General features: G+C 49.6%; 1 protein-coding gene across 1 annotated transcript; it reads left to right on the top strand.

Annotated features, from left to right (window-relative positions):
• The first annotated feature begins 2,574 nt into the window (after positions 1–2,574).
• DNAL4 (dynein axonemal light chain 4) lies at positions 2,575–15,972 on the top strand. Its single transcript, XM_036761011.1, has 4 exons — positions 2,575–2,646; positions 12,966–13,155; positions 13,619–13,702; positions 14,876–15,972. The coding sequence occupies exons 2-4, from the start codon at positions 13,090–13,092 to the stop codon at positions 15,038–15,040; spliced, it is 315 nt and encodes a 104-aa protein (XP_036616906.1). The 5' UTR covers positions 2,575–2,646; positions 12,966–13,089; the 3' UTR covers positions 15,041–15,972.
• The last annotated feature ends 222 nt before the right edge of the window (positions 15,973–16,194 follow it).

The following is a 16,194-nucleotide window of genomic DNA, read 5'->3' as shown; positions in this document are numbered from 1 at the left end:
AAATGAGGAAAATCTTTGGTGAAAGAGACTACTTGTAGAACGCAGGGACTGTTTCATTTTTGTCTTTGTATTTCCAGTGCCCGGCATGTAGTAGGTGCTCAATAAATGCTTTTTTTATTCATTGATCAGAGCTCAATGAGGTGAGGAGTACAGATTGGACATACTACAATGCATAACGTAGACTTTGGGAGAACGGGATTCAAAAATTCAAGGGAAAGATAAAGACAGGATCTCATGGCCTGAGAACCTGCAGAGTGAGTTGGCTCAAAAGGAGGGCATGTTTGAAGAAGACGCTTCTAAGAACACAAACATAGCAATGTGGTCCAGTGGAGGGAAACCTACCTCTTCAGTTAGAGAACACCAGTTTAAATTCCACTTCTGATTTGTATAATCCTGAGAACCTCTACTTCCTCAGGCCTCAGTTTCCTTCTCTGTAAATATGAGGGCATTGGACTAGATGACCTCAGAGTTCCCTCCCAGTTCCAAGTCTATGATGCTCTGATCTCTGACAAGAGGTCATCCATGACGGATCTTCGGTGACAAGGAAACCCAAAAAGTCCTCCTAAGATAATTAATGTATACAGAGTGTTCCACAGTGCTCCGTGTGCTTTACAACCACCAGCTGTTATCAACAGCATCGGGAGCGATGTTCTCAATATTACAGTGACTGGGGCCAGTCGGTGGTCCCCAAGGCAGTGGCTGAAGCTCTAAGTGCCAGAGTCGAGATTAGAGCTTAGGACTTCTGATCCCCAAATCAGTACCAGGTACAATTATCTGTGCTTTCCAATTGGACCAGTCATCACTACTCATCTATGCCCTGCAAGTTATAGTATACAAAGTGCTTTCACAGTGTCTAGGTGTAAGGGTGGGGAAGCTGTGGCCTTTTAGGTCCTCGGGTGTGGCCAAGTTTTATGGAACAAATCCTTCCATGAAGGGGATCTGTTCTGTGAAATTTGGATTCAGTTGAAAGGCTGTGCTTGAGGACCTAGAGGGCCAAATGTGGTCTTGAAGTCAAAGGTTCCCCACCCCTGGTCTAGGTGGTCAAACTATAGCCCATGTGAGTTCTGATCTTATCTGTGTAACTTCACTGTGTAGACAGTCATAATTAAGGGTAGAACTGTTTGTATCAATAGCAAAAATAAGTACATATACACATAGGTATACATACACATATGTATGTCCACGTACATAGACACAAATATACGTATACGTGCACATACAGCCATATGTATAGATACACATACAACACATACATGTATTGGGACACTATTTTTTATTTGTTATATTACTGAATTGAGTAAGGGACTTTATCTATGTACCTAGTTACCTCTATGATATCTCCCCCATTAGAATTTGCCCTTGAGGGCAAGTACTGGTTTTGCCTTTCTTTGTGTCCCCAGAACTAAGCACAAGTCCTGACACAGAGTTAATGCTTAATGTCGTCTATCTTTACAAGGCTCCGCTCTAGAACTTGTTGCTCAGTCGTTTCAGTCATGCCCGACTCTTCGTGACCCCATTTGGGGTTTTCTTGGCAAAGATACTGGAGTGGCTTGCCATTTCCTTCTCCAGCTCATTTTACAGATGGGGAAACTGAGGCAAACAGGTTAAGTGACTTGCTCAGGGTCACACAGCTAGTTAGTGTCTGAGGCCAGATTTGAACTTAGGAAGATGAGTCTTCCTGACTCCAGGCCTGATTCTCTATCCAATGTGTTACCTAGCTGTCCCCCTAGAACTCTAGAACTATGTATCTATATATGGTAAACAACATCTGAAAACCATGTAAATGAAAATGAGCCCCCACATGTGCACTGTGCGTGTCACTTGAAAGAACAACCATGCTACCATCAGCAACCACCTGAGATGTCCTCCATCGACAACAAGAAGCGCCACAAGAAGCCAAGGATAGAACCTGGTGTCTTCGCCAACTAAAATGCCAAGAAATCCAAAGGACAGATTGAGAAAAGAGGAGCCAGGACTAGCACCCCCAGAGCAGGGCTAGAGCAGAGAGACACAAAGAGCGCATTTCTATGGCGCTTTGAGGGGGGCGATTCCCTAGGAATGATAAGGTTCTCTACTGCGTCCCCCAGGGCATGGTCTTGGCCATGCCTCCCTATGGGTTTTCCTCAATGAGGTCACCTTCTAGCCATCCATGGCAGAAAGACCAGCCTTAGAGCTAGCACATGGGAAAGCCACGATTTGGAACCAAGCCCTTTAAATGCCCAAGTTCAGGGACCCTTCCAGGGCTGAGAGCTAAGTAATTGGCATCTAGGTCTTTGCCCCGCTGGGCTGTACTCTCCTTAAGGGCAGGGTCTGGGCCGCGCCTGCGCACTGATTGAGCTGAACAAAGGACCGTTGAAGTTAGTGGAACGAAGTTGGAGAATTACGGCCGAGTTGCTCAGGCGCGCCCCGGACAGCTCTAAGAGAAGCCCCGCCCCTTTCCCCTCTTCCGAGCTTCGGCCTTCTAAGTCAAGGCCCCGTCCGTCTGATTGACAGTCTTGGGCGCCAACCATCCGTCCGGCCTCCGCCGAAGCTTCTCTTCGAGGCGGGACTTCCTGTGCCGGTTGCTAAGACAATCTTGTTTCCCTCCTTGACAACGGCTGGGAGGCGGCGGCTGAGGCGGCGCTGGGGCCCCGGCGGCGGGAGCAGGTGAGGGCGGCCCCGGGGGTTTGGGAGAGGGCGCCCCGCGGCCGTGTCCGTCCCCGAGGCCGAGGCCGGCCCCCGCCCCGGGCCGGCACGGGGCCGGCCTCGGAGCCCCCGGAGCCGCGCGACCTCGGCTCGCAGGCCCCGGCTGCCTTCCTGGCGCCCCCCGACCTTTAGCCCCAGGCTCGGGCGGCCGGGGGACCCTCCGCACCCGCGGCCCCCGGGCTGGCCCGCCCCGGCGAGGCGCTGCCCCCCGGCGGGCCTCAGTTTACCTGTCTGTAAAACGAGGGGCCCGCCCCCCCGTTGGCCCCCGAGGCCCCCTCTGGCCCCAGATCCGTGACCTGGATTCCGACCCCGTCTGGGCGGCTTACCCCCGGGGAAGCCCTTTCACCACTCTGTGCCTCAGTTTCCTCGTCTTTAAAGTGAGGGGGTTGGATTAGAAGTCCTCTATTATCCCTTACATCTCCAGATCTGTGACCTGGATTCAAACCCGGGTTGGGAGACTCACTTGTATGGCCCTGGGGAAGCCCCTCCACCACTCTGTGCCTCAGTTTCCTCGTCTGTAAAACGAGGGGCTTGGCTTGGCTGGCTTTTTCGATTTGTTCCATATCCAGATCTATGACCCTAGGACTCCATATGTCCAAAATCCTACTTGGGTTCCTTCCCAAAAAATGCCCCCTTTCTGACTTTTTCCCAATTCATTTCATCCAACAAACTCTTCTGCCCGGCCCAGCACTTCATTTCATGTCCACATCATCCCGTGTTCCCTCCTGCTCTGCTCCAGGGGACCCTTATTTAGTCTGGGTCCAAGCCCTCTTCTTGTGCCTTTGACCTCTCTCTTGTTCACCAGCAACTCGGCTCTTCCTCTTCTCTCCTTAATTTTTATTCTCTCTTCTCCAGTAGCTTCTTCCTTCTGCCTGCAGACTTGTCCTCTCCTGGCAGCCCCTTAAGAATACTGGGCCTTCACTTGATCCTCCCCCTCCCCTCCAACTATTAGCCTCTAATGTCTTTTTCTTTCCTTTCTTGGCCTTGCAAGCTTGGCTTCCACTCCCCAGGAACCATTATTTCCACCTTCCTTCCATGGCTTCTACTTTCTCCACTTTGCTTCCACCTCCCTCCAACCCGAAATTGCTTTCACTTTGCTGTCTCTCTTTTCTAATATCCCATTCATTTCCCAGCCCCTTGCAATCTGGCTGGCTTCCTTCCGTCTTTTCTAAAACTGCCCCTCCAGTGACTTCTGTGATGCTAATTCCAGTGGCTTTTTTCATTCCTCATCCTGACCTCTTTGCAGCGTTTGACACTGTTAACCACTTCTTTCTGAATACTCTTTCCTCCGTGGGTTTCTGTGGTAGTGCTCTGATATTTGTGAATGCACCTGGGGCACTGTCTTGGGCTCTCTCCCTCTCCTTCCTCTCTTTCTCTCTCCTCTCTTCTCTCTCTCTCTCTGTCTCTCTCTCTCTCTCTCTCTCTCTCTCTCTCTCTTTCTCTCTCTCTCTCTGTCTCTCTCTCTGTCTGTCTCTGTCTCTCTCTCTCTCTCTCTCTGTCTCTCCCTCCCTCTCTCTCTCCCTCTCTTCTTCACCTCCACTTCCTCTTTCTCCCCCTCTCTCCCCACTGGCTCTCTTGATCTCCATGTCTCCATGGGTTCAGCCGTCATCTCTATGCAGATGACTCTCTAATCTACATACCCAGCCCTCATTTCTCTCCTAAGTACTAGGCCTGAATCTCCACCTGTCATGTAGGCATCTCCAGTGCAGCATGTTCAAAAAATGGAACATGTCCTTTTCTCCCTATTTCTACTGGATATGCCTCCAGTCTTCTAGCGATCCACCTCCAAAGCCTTGAGGACATCGCATGACTCTGATTTCCCTTCTTATCCAATCCACCACCTCTCCGGCACCTGTCCCCTTTCTCCTAGACTTTTGCCAGAGCCTCCTAAAGGGTCTCTTTGTATACAGTCTCTGGTCCCTCCAGTCCATCCTCCTGACAGATGCCAAATTGGTATTCCTTAAGCGCTGGTCTCATTTCCTGCTCAAGAAGGTTCCCTATTACTTGGAGAATAAAATGCAAACTCCTCTGTTTGGCATTTAAAGCCTTTCACAGTCTGACTCTAGCCTCTCTTTCCAGCAGATTACACATCACTCCCCCTCACATACTGTTTCAGCCAAACTGGCCTACTTAACTGTTTTCCCATACACAACATTCCACCACCCCCTCCTCCCGTTTCCATGACTGTACAACCTGTCCCCTTTAGCTGAAATGTTCTCCAGCTTCTCAGAATCCCTAATGGCTTTCAAGGCTCAGCTCAGGGGCCACCTGCTTCAACAGGCAGGTGAAGTAGTAGAGAGAATGCCAGACTTGAGGTCAGCAAGATCTGGGTTCAAATTCCTGCCCAGGTACTTCTTAGCTTTGTGACTCTGAGCAAACCTCAGAACCTCTCTGCCTCAGTTTCCTCATATGTAAAATGAGGGGATTGAGCTCAGTGTCCTCAAGGTTCTTCTAGGTCTGTGATCCTGATTCACCAAGTTCTCAGCACCTCCTAATTACTTTGTATTTATTTTTCAAATATTCTATCTGTATACATGTTGTATGCCCCTGGTAAACATGACACTAAGGCTGGAGAAGCAAAGTGAGAAAAGAGTAGTAATCCATTCCATTTAGTTGGACAGAGTAGTACAAGGAAAGTCATGGTGTGAGATGAGGCCAGAAAGTACCGTAGAATTGGAAGGGAACCCAGAAGTCATCTGGTCCAACCCATATCTGAAGAGGAAACCCCTCCCCCAATGATGTCCTTTATATCTCCCTGCCATCATTCTGTCTTGGCTCCATTGTCAAACTAACCCTAACTGTTCTCTCTGCCGATAATCCATCCTACATACCTTTGTGGAATCTTCCCAAAACTTCCCCAGCTCTTGATGATGTTATTTCTCTACCCAGAAGCCTTTGAGGGCTCCCCCTTGCCTATTAAAAAGCCCAAAAGCATCTGTCTGACTTTCCACTGTGGTCACTCGCTATTCCGGTACACACACTTCAGAGGGTTGGACCAAATGGAACTATTCTCACTCCACTAACTCACCCTATGCTTTTCTGCTTTGCTCATACTGATGTCTCCATCTAGAGTGTTCTCCCTCCCCACTTTTCCTATTAAAACCCTTCCCATTTTACAAGGCCCAGCTGAAATGCCACTTCTATGAAGTGAGTTCTCCCTCCTCTGAATTCTCATGGCCCCTTTTGCTCATACTTTTCCTATGGAACTTGATTCTTAATCAAGTTCACTTAATCACTTTCTCTCTTGTATTCTAGTTATGTGTGATGTGTATATACAAATAACTCTAAGAGGCAGAGATTGTGGGAAGACTGTGCCTTCTTCTTGCAACATACCAGAGTGGAAAGACAGGCTTTGAGTCAGGAGATGCAGCTTCTCTCCATTCCGGCTGTGACTTTTTGTCCCAATGTTTCCTCATCTGTAAAGGAGGGCTTGGGTCAGATGACTTGTACCTCTAAGAGTTTGGGATCTTTGTGTGCTTGGCTTCAGTAGCTCAGGGCCCTCCACATATCTGGTGCCTAGTAAACAAAAGGAGGTGGAAGAGAGGCCACTCTGGGGATGGAGGGCAGTGGGAATAGCACCAAGAAACAGCCCAGGGCAGGAGGAGATAGGGAGCTGGTGAGGAGCAGCTCCATTTGGCTAGGAAAGGAGACCAGTTAAAATGAGGGTAGAAGCTTCCTCACCTCTTTCAGAGTACGGAGAGATTGCAGATGCACTTCGGTAGGAAGACTGGTCCACCTCGATGGAAAGAGTCTTGGATCTAGAATCCACAAAGCCGAGTTCAAATGGTCTATCACTTCACTTCATCTGTAAAATGAGGGGGTTGGTCTAGACCTGAGGCATCAATGATGTGGCCTATCAGCCACCTGTGGGCCACAACAGTCCAGGGCAGGGGTAGGAAACCTACAGCCTTGAGGCCACATGTGGCTTTCTAGGTCCTTGGGTTCAGCCTTTTGGCTGAGTCCAAGTTTTACAAAACAAATCCTTTTATGAAGGGGATTTGTTCTGGGAAGTCTGGATTCAGTCAAAGGGCTGCACTTAAGGACCCAGAGGGCCGTATGTGGCCTTGAGGCTGCAGGTTCTGCACCACTGCTCCAGAATGTGGCCTGAGCCAGATTAAAATGGGAAATGTTTAGCAAAATTAAAATTCAGTAAAACATAGATTACATTACATTTTAAAACTGGTTCACTATGCAGCTGTAGGGACCTTTAGGTACAGTTTAGTGGCCCCCATTTCTTTTCCATTTTGACCCCCCTGGTCTAGATCCCCAATAAATTGATCCCGTAAAAACTGATGATCCCTTGATCTCTGAAAAGTGGTGGTCCATCTTTGGCTTGCAGACTTTCAAGCGGATGGGAAACCTCATAGCTCCCGAGGCAGTCCCTCCCTACCTAGTGGTCTCCTGTGCCAAATGAGGGGAATGGACTACAGACTCCCCACCCTACCTCCTAGCTTAGGCGTGTAAAACAGCTGATCATTCATTTAACAAGTGTTTATCCCCTTCAAGATGGGGATGTGGAGATGATGGTGATGGCAGCAGATGGCCTTGTCAACACTGTATAGAAACACACCCCCCAAGCCCTCAGTACTAGAGAACAGGCAGTCGGAGGTCTCATTTCTACCTAGGACTCTTGGAGTTTTGAGGAATCCTTGGTATATCTGCCTTAATATCCTGTGTTTCTTTGCTTCTCTACAATGGTTAGCTAAGAAGTATAAGAGGAGAGAGGCTGGCGAGATGTAGAGTTGTAGTTATATGTATAATAATATGTGATTCAAAGGAGATAGACAGAAATGGACATAGACCTGGGCTGGCCTTGTCTGGAGCTTGTTCTATAATAACTGGATTATCAGTTGTGGGGAGCAGGGGTGCTGTGTGTGCATCTACGCTTCTTTGTAAACCCCTTCTTGAAGAAAGTGTTCTGCATACAGTTGAATAAATGGTTGGTTTGGGGAAAGGGGTCTTGCAGCCTTCCATCCTGCCCCACCAGTGTGTTCCAGAGAGCTTCTAAGTGTCTAAGTCTTCTCATAGTTAAGAATGGTCAGTGGGGTTGAGTCTGTCTGCACCCTGGGGTGAATGGAGAGAATTGAGGGAAGGACTCTTCTGAAGTAGAAGCATTTCACCTCCAACTGCCATATAAACATGACTGTGAATGAGAAGGAAGTGTGGTGTTAGAAAGATCCAGAGCTGGCAGCCCAAAGTCCTGGGGTCTGCAGCCTTGGGGGCTGCTCACCCTTTTGTCCTGTGCTGGCTCCTTGAATACCTGCCCACTGCTTATCATACCCAAGCCTCTGATCTCTCTTCTGTACGATGAAGGTGGTAGACTAGATCTGTGTGCTCTGCCCACCATAGGTGCCTAATAAATGCCCATTGTATCCATCTGCTTATAATGAATGTTTGTATATTCAAGGTCCCTTCTAGGCCCTCTTAACAATTCTGGTTTGTAATGGTCTTCCCAATATTTGTCTGAGACAGAAGTCTAAGCAGTGGCTTAAGCTTCACTACAAATCATAAGAGCTGGGTCTCGTTTTGAAATGTCTGGCCATGTACAGAGAGAGAGTCTGATCTCCTGGGCTCCTGTTGCCTAGGAGAAGCCTTTTATCAGACATGGACTGTCAAGGTTGTTGGAAAGTGCTCCTGGGTAGGCTGTCAGTGAGAACAATCGAAAGGAGGGGCTTGCTATTCAAGGACAGTAATAGGTTTTGTCGAAGCTGGCTCTCTGAGGTAGCCTGAAGTAATCAGGATTAGGGCTGCGGTCGCATTTTAAATTATTAAAATGCTTTCTTTTAAGCCTTACCTGATTCCTTTCTGGCCCCCTCAGCTCATGTTTATTGGCATGGAAGATGAATAAGGTTATTAAAAACTAGTTACACATAAGGACCCAAAGGGCTCTGAAGAGTTCGTTTTCTCACCTTGGTGCTGTGTGGGATGCCTAAGTTTATTTTTATTGGAAACTTTTTAAACTAAATTAAACCTGGTTTCATTCTTTCAGTTAGAATGAAAGAAAATCGTGGATGTTAGCCATCTTATAATAAGAGTGTAATCCTTTGATATGGTGCTTTACAGTGTGGACAGTGCTATCTTCACACCACCAATGTGAGTGAGACAGAAGCGTAACATTCCCATTTTACAGATGGAGAAACTGGTTCAGAGAGGTTGTGAATTGCCCAAGGTCATTTGGTCAATCATCATCATAACTGACATTACAAAGTGCTTTCTTCACAGCCACCCTGCGAGTGAGGTAGAGAAAGTGGCGCTGGCCCCATTTTATGGATAAAAATGGAGTTCAGAAACTTAAACAGCCGAGTCTCAGTTAAGCCACTTTACAGCCGTGTGACACTGGGCACGTCCCTTAATGTCTCTGACCTTCACCTCTTTGTCTTTAAAAAGGAGATCATAATAGTAATGCCTTGTGTTTTCTTGGGTGGCGAGATCAAGATCGTGGCATGCTCTACAAAGGTGAGTTATTAGAATGAGGAGCAGGAAGCCGCCATCTTTGAAGTGCCTTCTGATGACATCCCCTCTGGGTGTCCGGATGGCCCTGAGCCTCTTAGAAATGTCATCAGGCTTCCAGCCCTGACCTCCGTCTTGGATTGAGCCTTTATTAATGAAGGGAAGGTAGAAGTAAAGAGCAAGGAGATGCACACACAGGAGATGGTTTAGCGTGAAGGAGGAGAAAGGCTTTGGTGAGATGAGAATCCTGAGCCAAAGTCAAGCGAGGTTCTACTTGGGAAATTGCCAGCCTTGTGCATAGCAAACAACAGACGACAGTCTTCATCCAGAAGACTCAGCCTTGTGCATGTGTGGCCAGGGGCGCTAAGAGTTCACAGGATGAGTGTGGCAAGAGGAGAGAGCCAGGCTCCCAAACACAGCCTGGGTCACTCACCTGATGCCAAGGGAGAAGAGCCAGCCATTGGAGATGGTCCTTTGTTGGCCATCTAGCATCGGTGAGGAAGTGGCACAGGAAGTCAGCAGGCATCAGAGGAGAAGGGAGTGTTTAATCAACTCCCTGCCTGGAGTATATTAGCCTAATAACTCTCCCTTGTGAAGCTCTTTGGTTGACCCTTTGTCTTGTGTAGCCAGAATGAATTACTTAGCCATCATGCGAGATCACTGGACCACCACCCAATTGCAGCCTTCCTACTGGGAAGGCTATGGCACTTCAACCTTCATAGAATGGGAAAGAGAGGAGGGTGAGAGAGACACATACAGAGGAAGGAGAGACAGGAAGGGGAGAGAGAGACAGAGATAGACAGAGATAGAGACAGAGAGAAGTGGGAGAGAAGAGGGAGAGAAAGAGAGAAGGGAGGAGAGAGGGAGGGAGGGAAGGAGGGAGAGAGAGAGAGAGAGAAAGAGAGAGAGAGAGAGAGAGAGAGAGAGAGAGAATTAAGTACTTCCTGTGTGCAGAGTACTGGGGATGCAAATACAAACAAACAAGACAGATGACTGTTCTCATGAAGCTTCTATTCTAATGGGGGAAGAGAGTACAGAAGATGAGTCCCCAAGGGAGTAAAGTGAGAATGGTTGAAGCCCCTCGGACCTGGGGAGTTCAGTCACCAAGCAGACGTCAGAGGTTCTCTAGCAGATGCCTACTGTGTGTAGAACTAGGGTATGTCTTACTTGGGGAAGACTAAAAGTTTAGAATGGCTCTTAGTCTAGTAGGGATAGACAGATATCCTTCCCTAGAGACCTCACCTGACACCTCACTGGGGGAAGGGGAGATGATGCTGGAGCCTTGAATGTTATGCTCACAAACTGTGACACCAGCTGACAGGCTTCAAGGACTGCACTGAGTTAGAGGGATTACAGAGTTCGTAGACAGAGGGATGGCCAAACTGGAAGAATCAGCAGCTCCCGAGATCCCAGAATTGGAAGGAACCACAAAGGCCACCATGTTCAACTTCATCATTTTATAGGCAAAGAAATAGAAGCACAGACAGATTAATTGACCTACCCAGGGCCACATAGCTGCTAAGTGTCTGAGGCTGGATTTGAACCCAAATCTCGCTGGCTTCACTGTGCAGTGCAACACATAAGAGCATTAAAGAGTCTATGGGAGGTCTAAGAGGAAAGACTGATATTGATGAAGGATTAAGGAAGGCTTCTTGGAGTCAATGAGGTGTTTTGTTTTTTTTTTTTAATTCAGCAGGTAAAGAGGAGAAGAGAGGATGTTAGAGGGACTAGTGTGAACAAAACCTCCCAAACAGGAAAGTGTAGGTGGCGTCTAAGGATACAGAGTGGTCCAGTTGGCCTGGAGCATAGAGCGAGCATGTGGCCCTGTAAGGCTGGAGAGGCGGGGGCACTAGTGTTCCAAGTTTGGAATGCTGACCAGAAGACCTTGAACCTTACTCAGAAAGCAGTAGAAAGCCATTGAAACAGTGATGTGACAAGATCCACACAGATGGAAGATTAGTCTCAAAGCGGAATGAAAGCTGGATGGGAGGGGAAAGACTGGAAGCAAAGAGATCTCTTAGAAGTCTGTTGCCTTGGTCCAGATGGGTAGAAATATGAGGCTAGTGGGAATCAAGCAGAGAATGCCAAAAACATTGTGAAGGAAGAACCAACAGGCCTTGGTAGCTGAATGCCTGGGAAAGGTGAGGGAAAGTGAGAACACTGAGGATTCATGTGTGAGAGAGACAGCAAATAGCTGTACCTCAGGCAGAAATGGTGATGCCATGAGGAAGAAGGACTGTGTTTTGGGTGTGTTGAGTCTATAGACAGGAATTTAAGTCTAGTGCTCGGAAGGGCTGCAGATGGAGCTTGAGAGGTCATTTGAATAGTGGTGGTCATTGAAGCCAAAGGAGAGCCTATAGAGAACAGAGATGAGGACCAAGGAATGGGCTGGGGAGAAGAGAAGGAGCCAGCCAAGGAAGGGGAGAAGCAGAAGAATCTAACGCAGACACAGGGTGAAGTTCTAAGGGCATGTTTATTGAATGAATGAGGCCTTGGGAGGACAGGAGGAAAGGGAATGCCCTTAGTAACAGGAGGTGGTCAACACTGCAGTACTGCAGAGATCAAGGAAAATGGATCCTGAAAAGAGCCGGCCATTGGATCTGATGATGGAGAAATGATTGGTAACCTCTGAGAGAGGCAGGAGCTTCAGTGGAGTATTGGGGGTGAATACCAGGTGGTAAAACATTGGAGAGAGTGAGAGGCAAGGAAGTGGAGGCGTCCAATATAGGAAACTTTCTCAAGGAATTTAGCAGTGAAGGTGAGGACGGAGATGGGATGGATGGCGGCTGGATGGGGTAGGAAGGGAAGGCTTGTTGTCGCCATAAAATGCCACAGATGTGTCAGTTTATCAGGGATTATTATTGTAAAAAGCCCAAGAGCAACGGCAGTGAATTTAAGGAAGAGAATCTGCCAAATTATTGCAACATTTCTGATGAAGAAGATGGAAATGAAGCAGGCTGGTCTGCTCAGAGAAACACTTCACTAAGTATTGCTGCTGCTGCCCCTGCCCTTCATAACCATGGAATTACAGAGAGTGTTAGAGCTGAAAGGGAATTCCAAAGCTCCTTCTGACGGATGAGAAAAATGAGGCCCAGACAAGGGAAGTGACTTTCCCAGGGTCCTCCCAGGGGGATCAGTGACAGGGCTGGGACTAGAACAGTCCATGTATGTCATGTTTTTAAATTGTACAAATGTTTTCACATCTCCTTATCTGGAGGTATGTAGGGCAGGCATTATACCTGCTTGACTAACGAAGGAACAGAGGGTAAAGTTAGACACACACAGTGGAGCCGGGCCGAGCACCCACCTTTCTGTACTCTTAGTCCAACTAGGCCAGAGAGTAAAGAACCCTCTAAACGGTCTCTGAAGAGTTTGCCGATGAGCCAGTTGGACTTTGGTGTTCCCATTACTCGGACAGAGTCCTCAGCTGCTGCTCTTCCCTGCTCATGAGCTCTGGAAGCATGAATTCCAACCAAGCCTCCCAATGAAGTCATGGTGCCCCGCACGTTGTAGGCCATCAACCCACACTTGTTGTTACTCGATGAATTGTCTAATCCATCCCCTAGACTGTGCTTAGAGTATTGTTGGCATATAGTCAAGATCTGTCTCCCTCTGAAAAGCGTGGGCTCGCAGCAGCATCGTCTCAGCGTGTTCTTCCTCGGGTCTTAGCATCTCCTGTTGGCTCATCCTCCAATGGGCAGACAGTCGGCCATTTGGGAAGGGACAGTGGAGGCGTTCAGATGGGGGCGGGGAGATCAGATAGTTTCTGTGACCTTTCCAATTTGTGGTTTTAAACTCAGCGTCTTTGTTCTGGTTTTTCCCGTTTTCAGCAGTGTCCCCTGGGGGGGACCATTTTCTCCTGCCTCCTTAGCCTTCCCGGCTCGCCCTAATTGCTACCATTAGCGCCTCCCCTGGAGCACTCCTCTTTCCCCAGCTGCTCACAGTGGAAGGATCATGGGAGAAGAAGGCAAGAAAGATGAACCAGATTATAAGAGGCTGCAAACCTTTCCTCTGGTCAGAGTAAGTTCTGGTAGGGAACAAGAAAAGATATTCCCAAGGCAGCCTTGGGGAAGGGACCTTTCAGAAACAATCACCGGGGAAACTCATCAGATCTGAGAGTCTTTCTTCAGGTGCGCCCTGAGGTTGTGTGGACACGCTGGCAATGCTGGCGTGCCCTACAACAGCGGGCCTGGGCAGAGCGAGAAGAGCCTAGCTTGGGTTGGGTCCTGGCCTTAGCATCTGTGACCCTGAGCAAGCCAGGAGGCCTGCGTGTGCCTCAGTTTCCCCATCATGGCAGATGCATGCCCTACTGATCTAGGGATACTCGCATCATCTCTGTATACACACTTTGGGGTCTCTCCCCGACCATGCTCAGAGTAGCTGACAAACTAATCTTCTCAAGCTCAGTGATAGTTCAGCCCTCACTAGGCCTTGCCGAATCTTGTGCTGAGCTTTGTCTGTCTGTCCTTCCCTCCTTCCCCAGCACTCAGACATGCCAGAAGAGATGAGAGTGGAGACCATGGAGTTATGTGTCACCGCCTGTGAGAAGTACTCCAACAACAATGAGGTACCCATCACTGCAGGGCACATCTGCCCATGAAGCCGTCTCCTGTAAGCGAGCGGGGCCGGGGCCCCCACGGCCTCGCTCAGGGGAGGGACGATGTGGGAGAGGAGAAGGGCTCTTTTTTAGATGGCTTCTGGAGCCCAGGCTCTTCTGAGGGAAGTTCAGGCAATCTCAGCAATGCCTTTACCAATGCCTGTCCCGGCAAAGGATGGTGATTGTGGCACCTGCATCCTTGGCCCCTCTCCAACAGCGACGGGAGCCAGAGAAAGCTGACGGAAAGACTCCCAAGTGGCAGCCAGAGTCCCTACATTGTCATGAGGGAAGTTGGAGGAGGTTTGGGGAGTAGGACAAGAGGTCCATGGGTGGGGGTGGGGTGCTTCGAAGGGAAAGGTCCCAGGGAGAACCAGCGCTTTTACCTCGTCCACATGCAGCAGGGTCAGTGTCACACTGACTTTGGCCTTTTCTGCTGAAGCCCCCGGGAACACGGGATTGGGAAATGTCAGGTCCTTCTCCAGGTATGATAGACAGTGAGCCTGAGCAGCAGTCAACAGAACTCTCCTGATTGCACCCGTAGGACTAGGGCTGCCCCCTGCCTCCTACCAAGAGCTGCCGAGCAGTGATCGTGGGGGCTTCCATTCTAGAGTGGCACTTTCTGGGCTACAGCCCCCTGTGACACAGGCAGGGTCATTGCCACGTCTTGGCCCCTATTGGCCCGATGAGGAAATCGAAGCCAAGAAAGGTGAAGGGGCTTGCTCCTAAACCCCGGAGGACAGATTCCAGCCCAGGGCTCCTGACTGGAGCTCTAGCAGTCCACCAACAGCCCACTCACAGCTGGTGGGACTTGGGGCAGGCACACTGGACTTGGAGGCAGACCAACTGAGACTGGAGCCCCAGCTTCTCCACTCTGGTCCTGTGACCTTGGGCAAACTCTTCCACTTTTCTGAGGACTTGCTTTCCTCATCTCCAAAATGGGGATAGGCGTACTTGTCCTAGCAACCTCACAGGATGTTTTGAAGGAAGGTACTCGGTAAGTTATAAGCCAGGCTGTAAATGGGAGCTCTCCTGATTTTCTGGGGTAACCCCTTTGGCCCCCAGCCCACCTCGCTCCCTGAAGAAGCTGAGAACTATTATCCCCCAGCCCTTCCCGTGATGCTCCCCCGGCCTTGTCCTTTGCAGAGCGCTGCCAAGATGATCAAAGAGACCATGGACAAGAAGTTTGGCTCCTCCTGGCATGTGGTGATTGGCGAAGGCTTTGGCTTTGAGATCACCCACGAGGTGAAGAATCTGCTGTACCTGTACTTTGGGGGCACCCTGGCCGTGTGCGTCTGGAAGTGCTCCTGACACAGGCCCCACCCCACCCCCCACGTCCTGCCCTGTCCCTATGGCTTCCACTGGGTGGGGCAACCTCAGGCAGGCCCTGGCTTTGGAAGGGAAATGTGGGGTCTTCTTTTTTCTGTGTGTGTGTGTGTGTTCATGCGCATGTGCCCATCTGTGTGCATGTGCTTACGTGTATGTGTGTGTGTGTGTGTCCTTGTGTCTGCCGTCTCACTCCAAGAGTTGGGATGTGGGGGCAACAGGCTCGAGGGCAGTCGGGGAGGGGAGACTTTCCTCTTGGAAAGATTCCCCCAATCGGAGCCTGAGCCAGTCACGAAGGGAGGAGGGCCTGGGGCTGCCCCTGGCTCCTCGGAGCTTCCCTTCCCACAGCCTTTCAAGAGGCCACCCTGCCTGCTGGGGAAGGAGCTCTTACTTCCTCCTCTTCACTGGCCAGATTCAAGTGGCTCAAAGACCGAACCTCTCCTCAGGGGGACTAGTGATTGCTGCCCTTTCTTGGCTCCCCAAGAAGTGGGGAAATAGCAGGACCTCCCCACTTGGCCTCCTAGTTTACTCACCCACTGCATCTTAAGTAGACTGACAGTGGAAGCAGCCACCCCCTCTGGGGGCCTTTCCCCCCTCTTCTCCTCACCTCTCTCCATGAGGCCAGTTCTGCCTTTTTACACCTCCATAGCTACTGGCAGGGGGGCTGGAAACCCTCCAAGTCACGGAAGGGGCACCAGGTTTGGGGGTGTCAGCGGCCCCCAAGGCTGCTAGCTACTTAGTCATCAGGGACCCTGTATATTTGTACGACCTATTTCTCTGTCTTGGGTTTTCTATGTGATTTTTGAGTGTGGGTTGGAGAGGGCATTTAGTAGAAAGAAGAACTAACTGTATTTTACACAACAGTCTTATTTATATGAATGTTTTTGGGTTTTATGATTAAAGTTACCAGAAACAGATTGTAGTCTCTGTGCCCCTGAAGCTGGGTGAGGTGTGTGCTGTAGACGTTCCTGCGGTTCCTATCAGATCTGAGGGAGGCTGAAGATCCTTCAGGTGGCTGAGGCATCTGTAGAGAGGCTGGCAGCTTCCCCCACTCTGGGACAATTCCAGGGAAAGCTGGACTGCAGCAGAAGGGCAAAGCCCAGCCGGGGTGGTCTTGGACATCCATGACAGAAATGGGG

The sequence above is a fragment of the Trichosurus vulpecula genome, chromosome 5 (genome assembly GCF_011100635.1).
Source record: "Trichosurus vulpecula isolate mTriVul1 chromosome 5, mTriVul1.pri, whole genome shotgun sequence".
Classification (NCBI taxonomy): domain Eukaryota; kingdom Metazoa; phylum Chordata; class Mammalia; order Diprotodontia; family Phalangeridae; genus Trichosurus; species Trichosurus vulpecula.
Note: the sequence above shows the minus strand (reverse complement) of the source record. Positions and strands in the feature narration are given on the sequence as shown.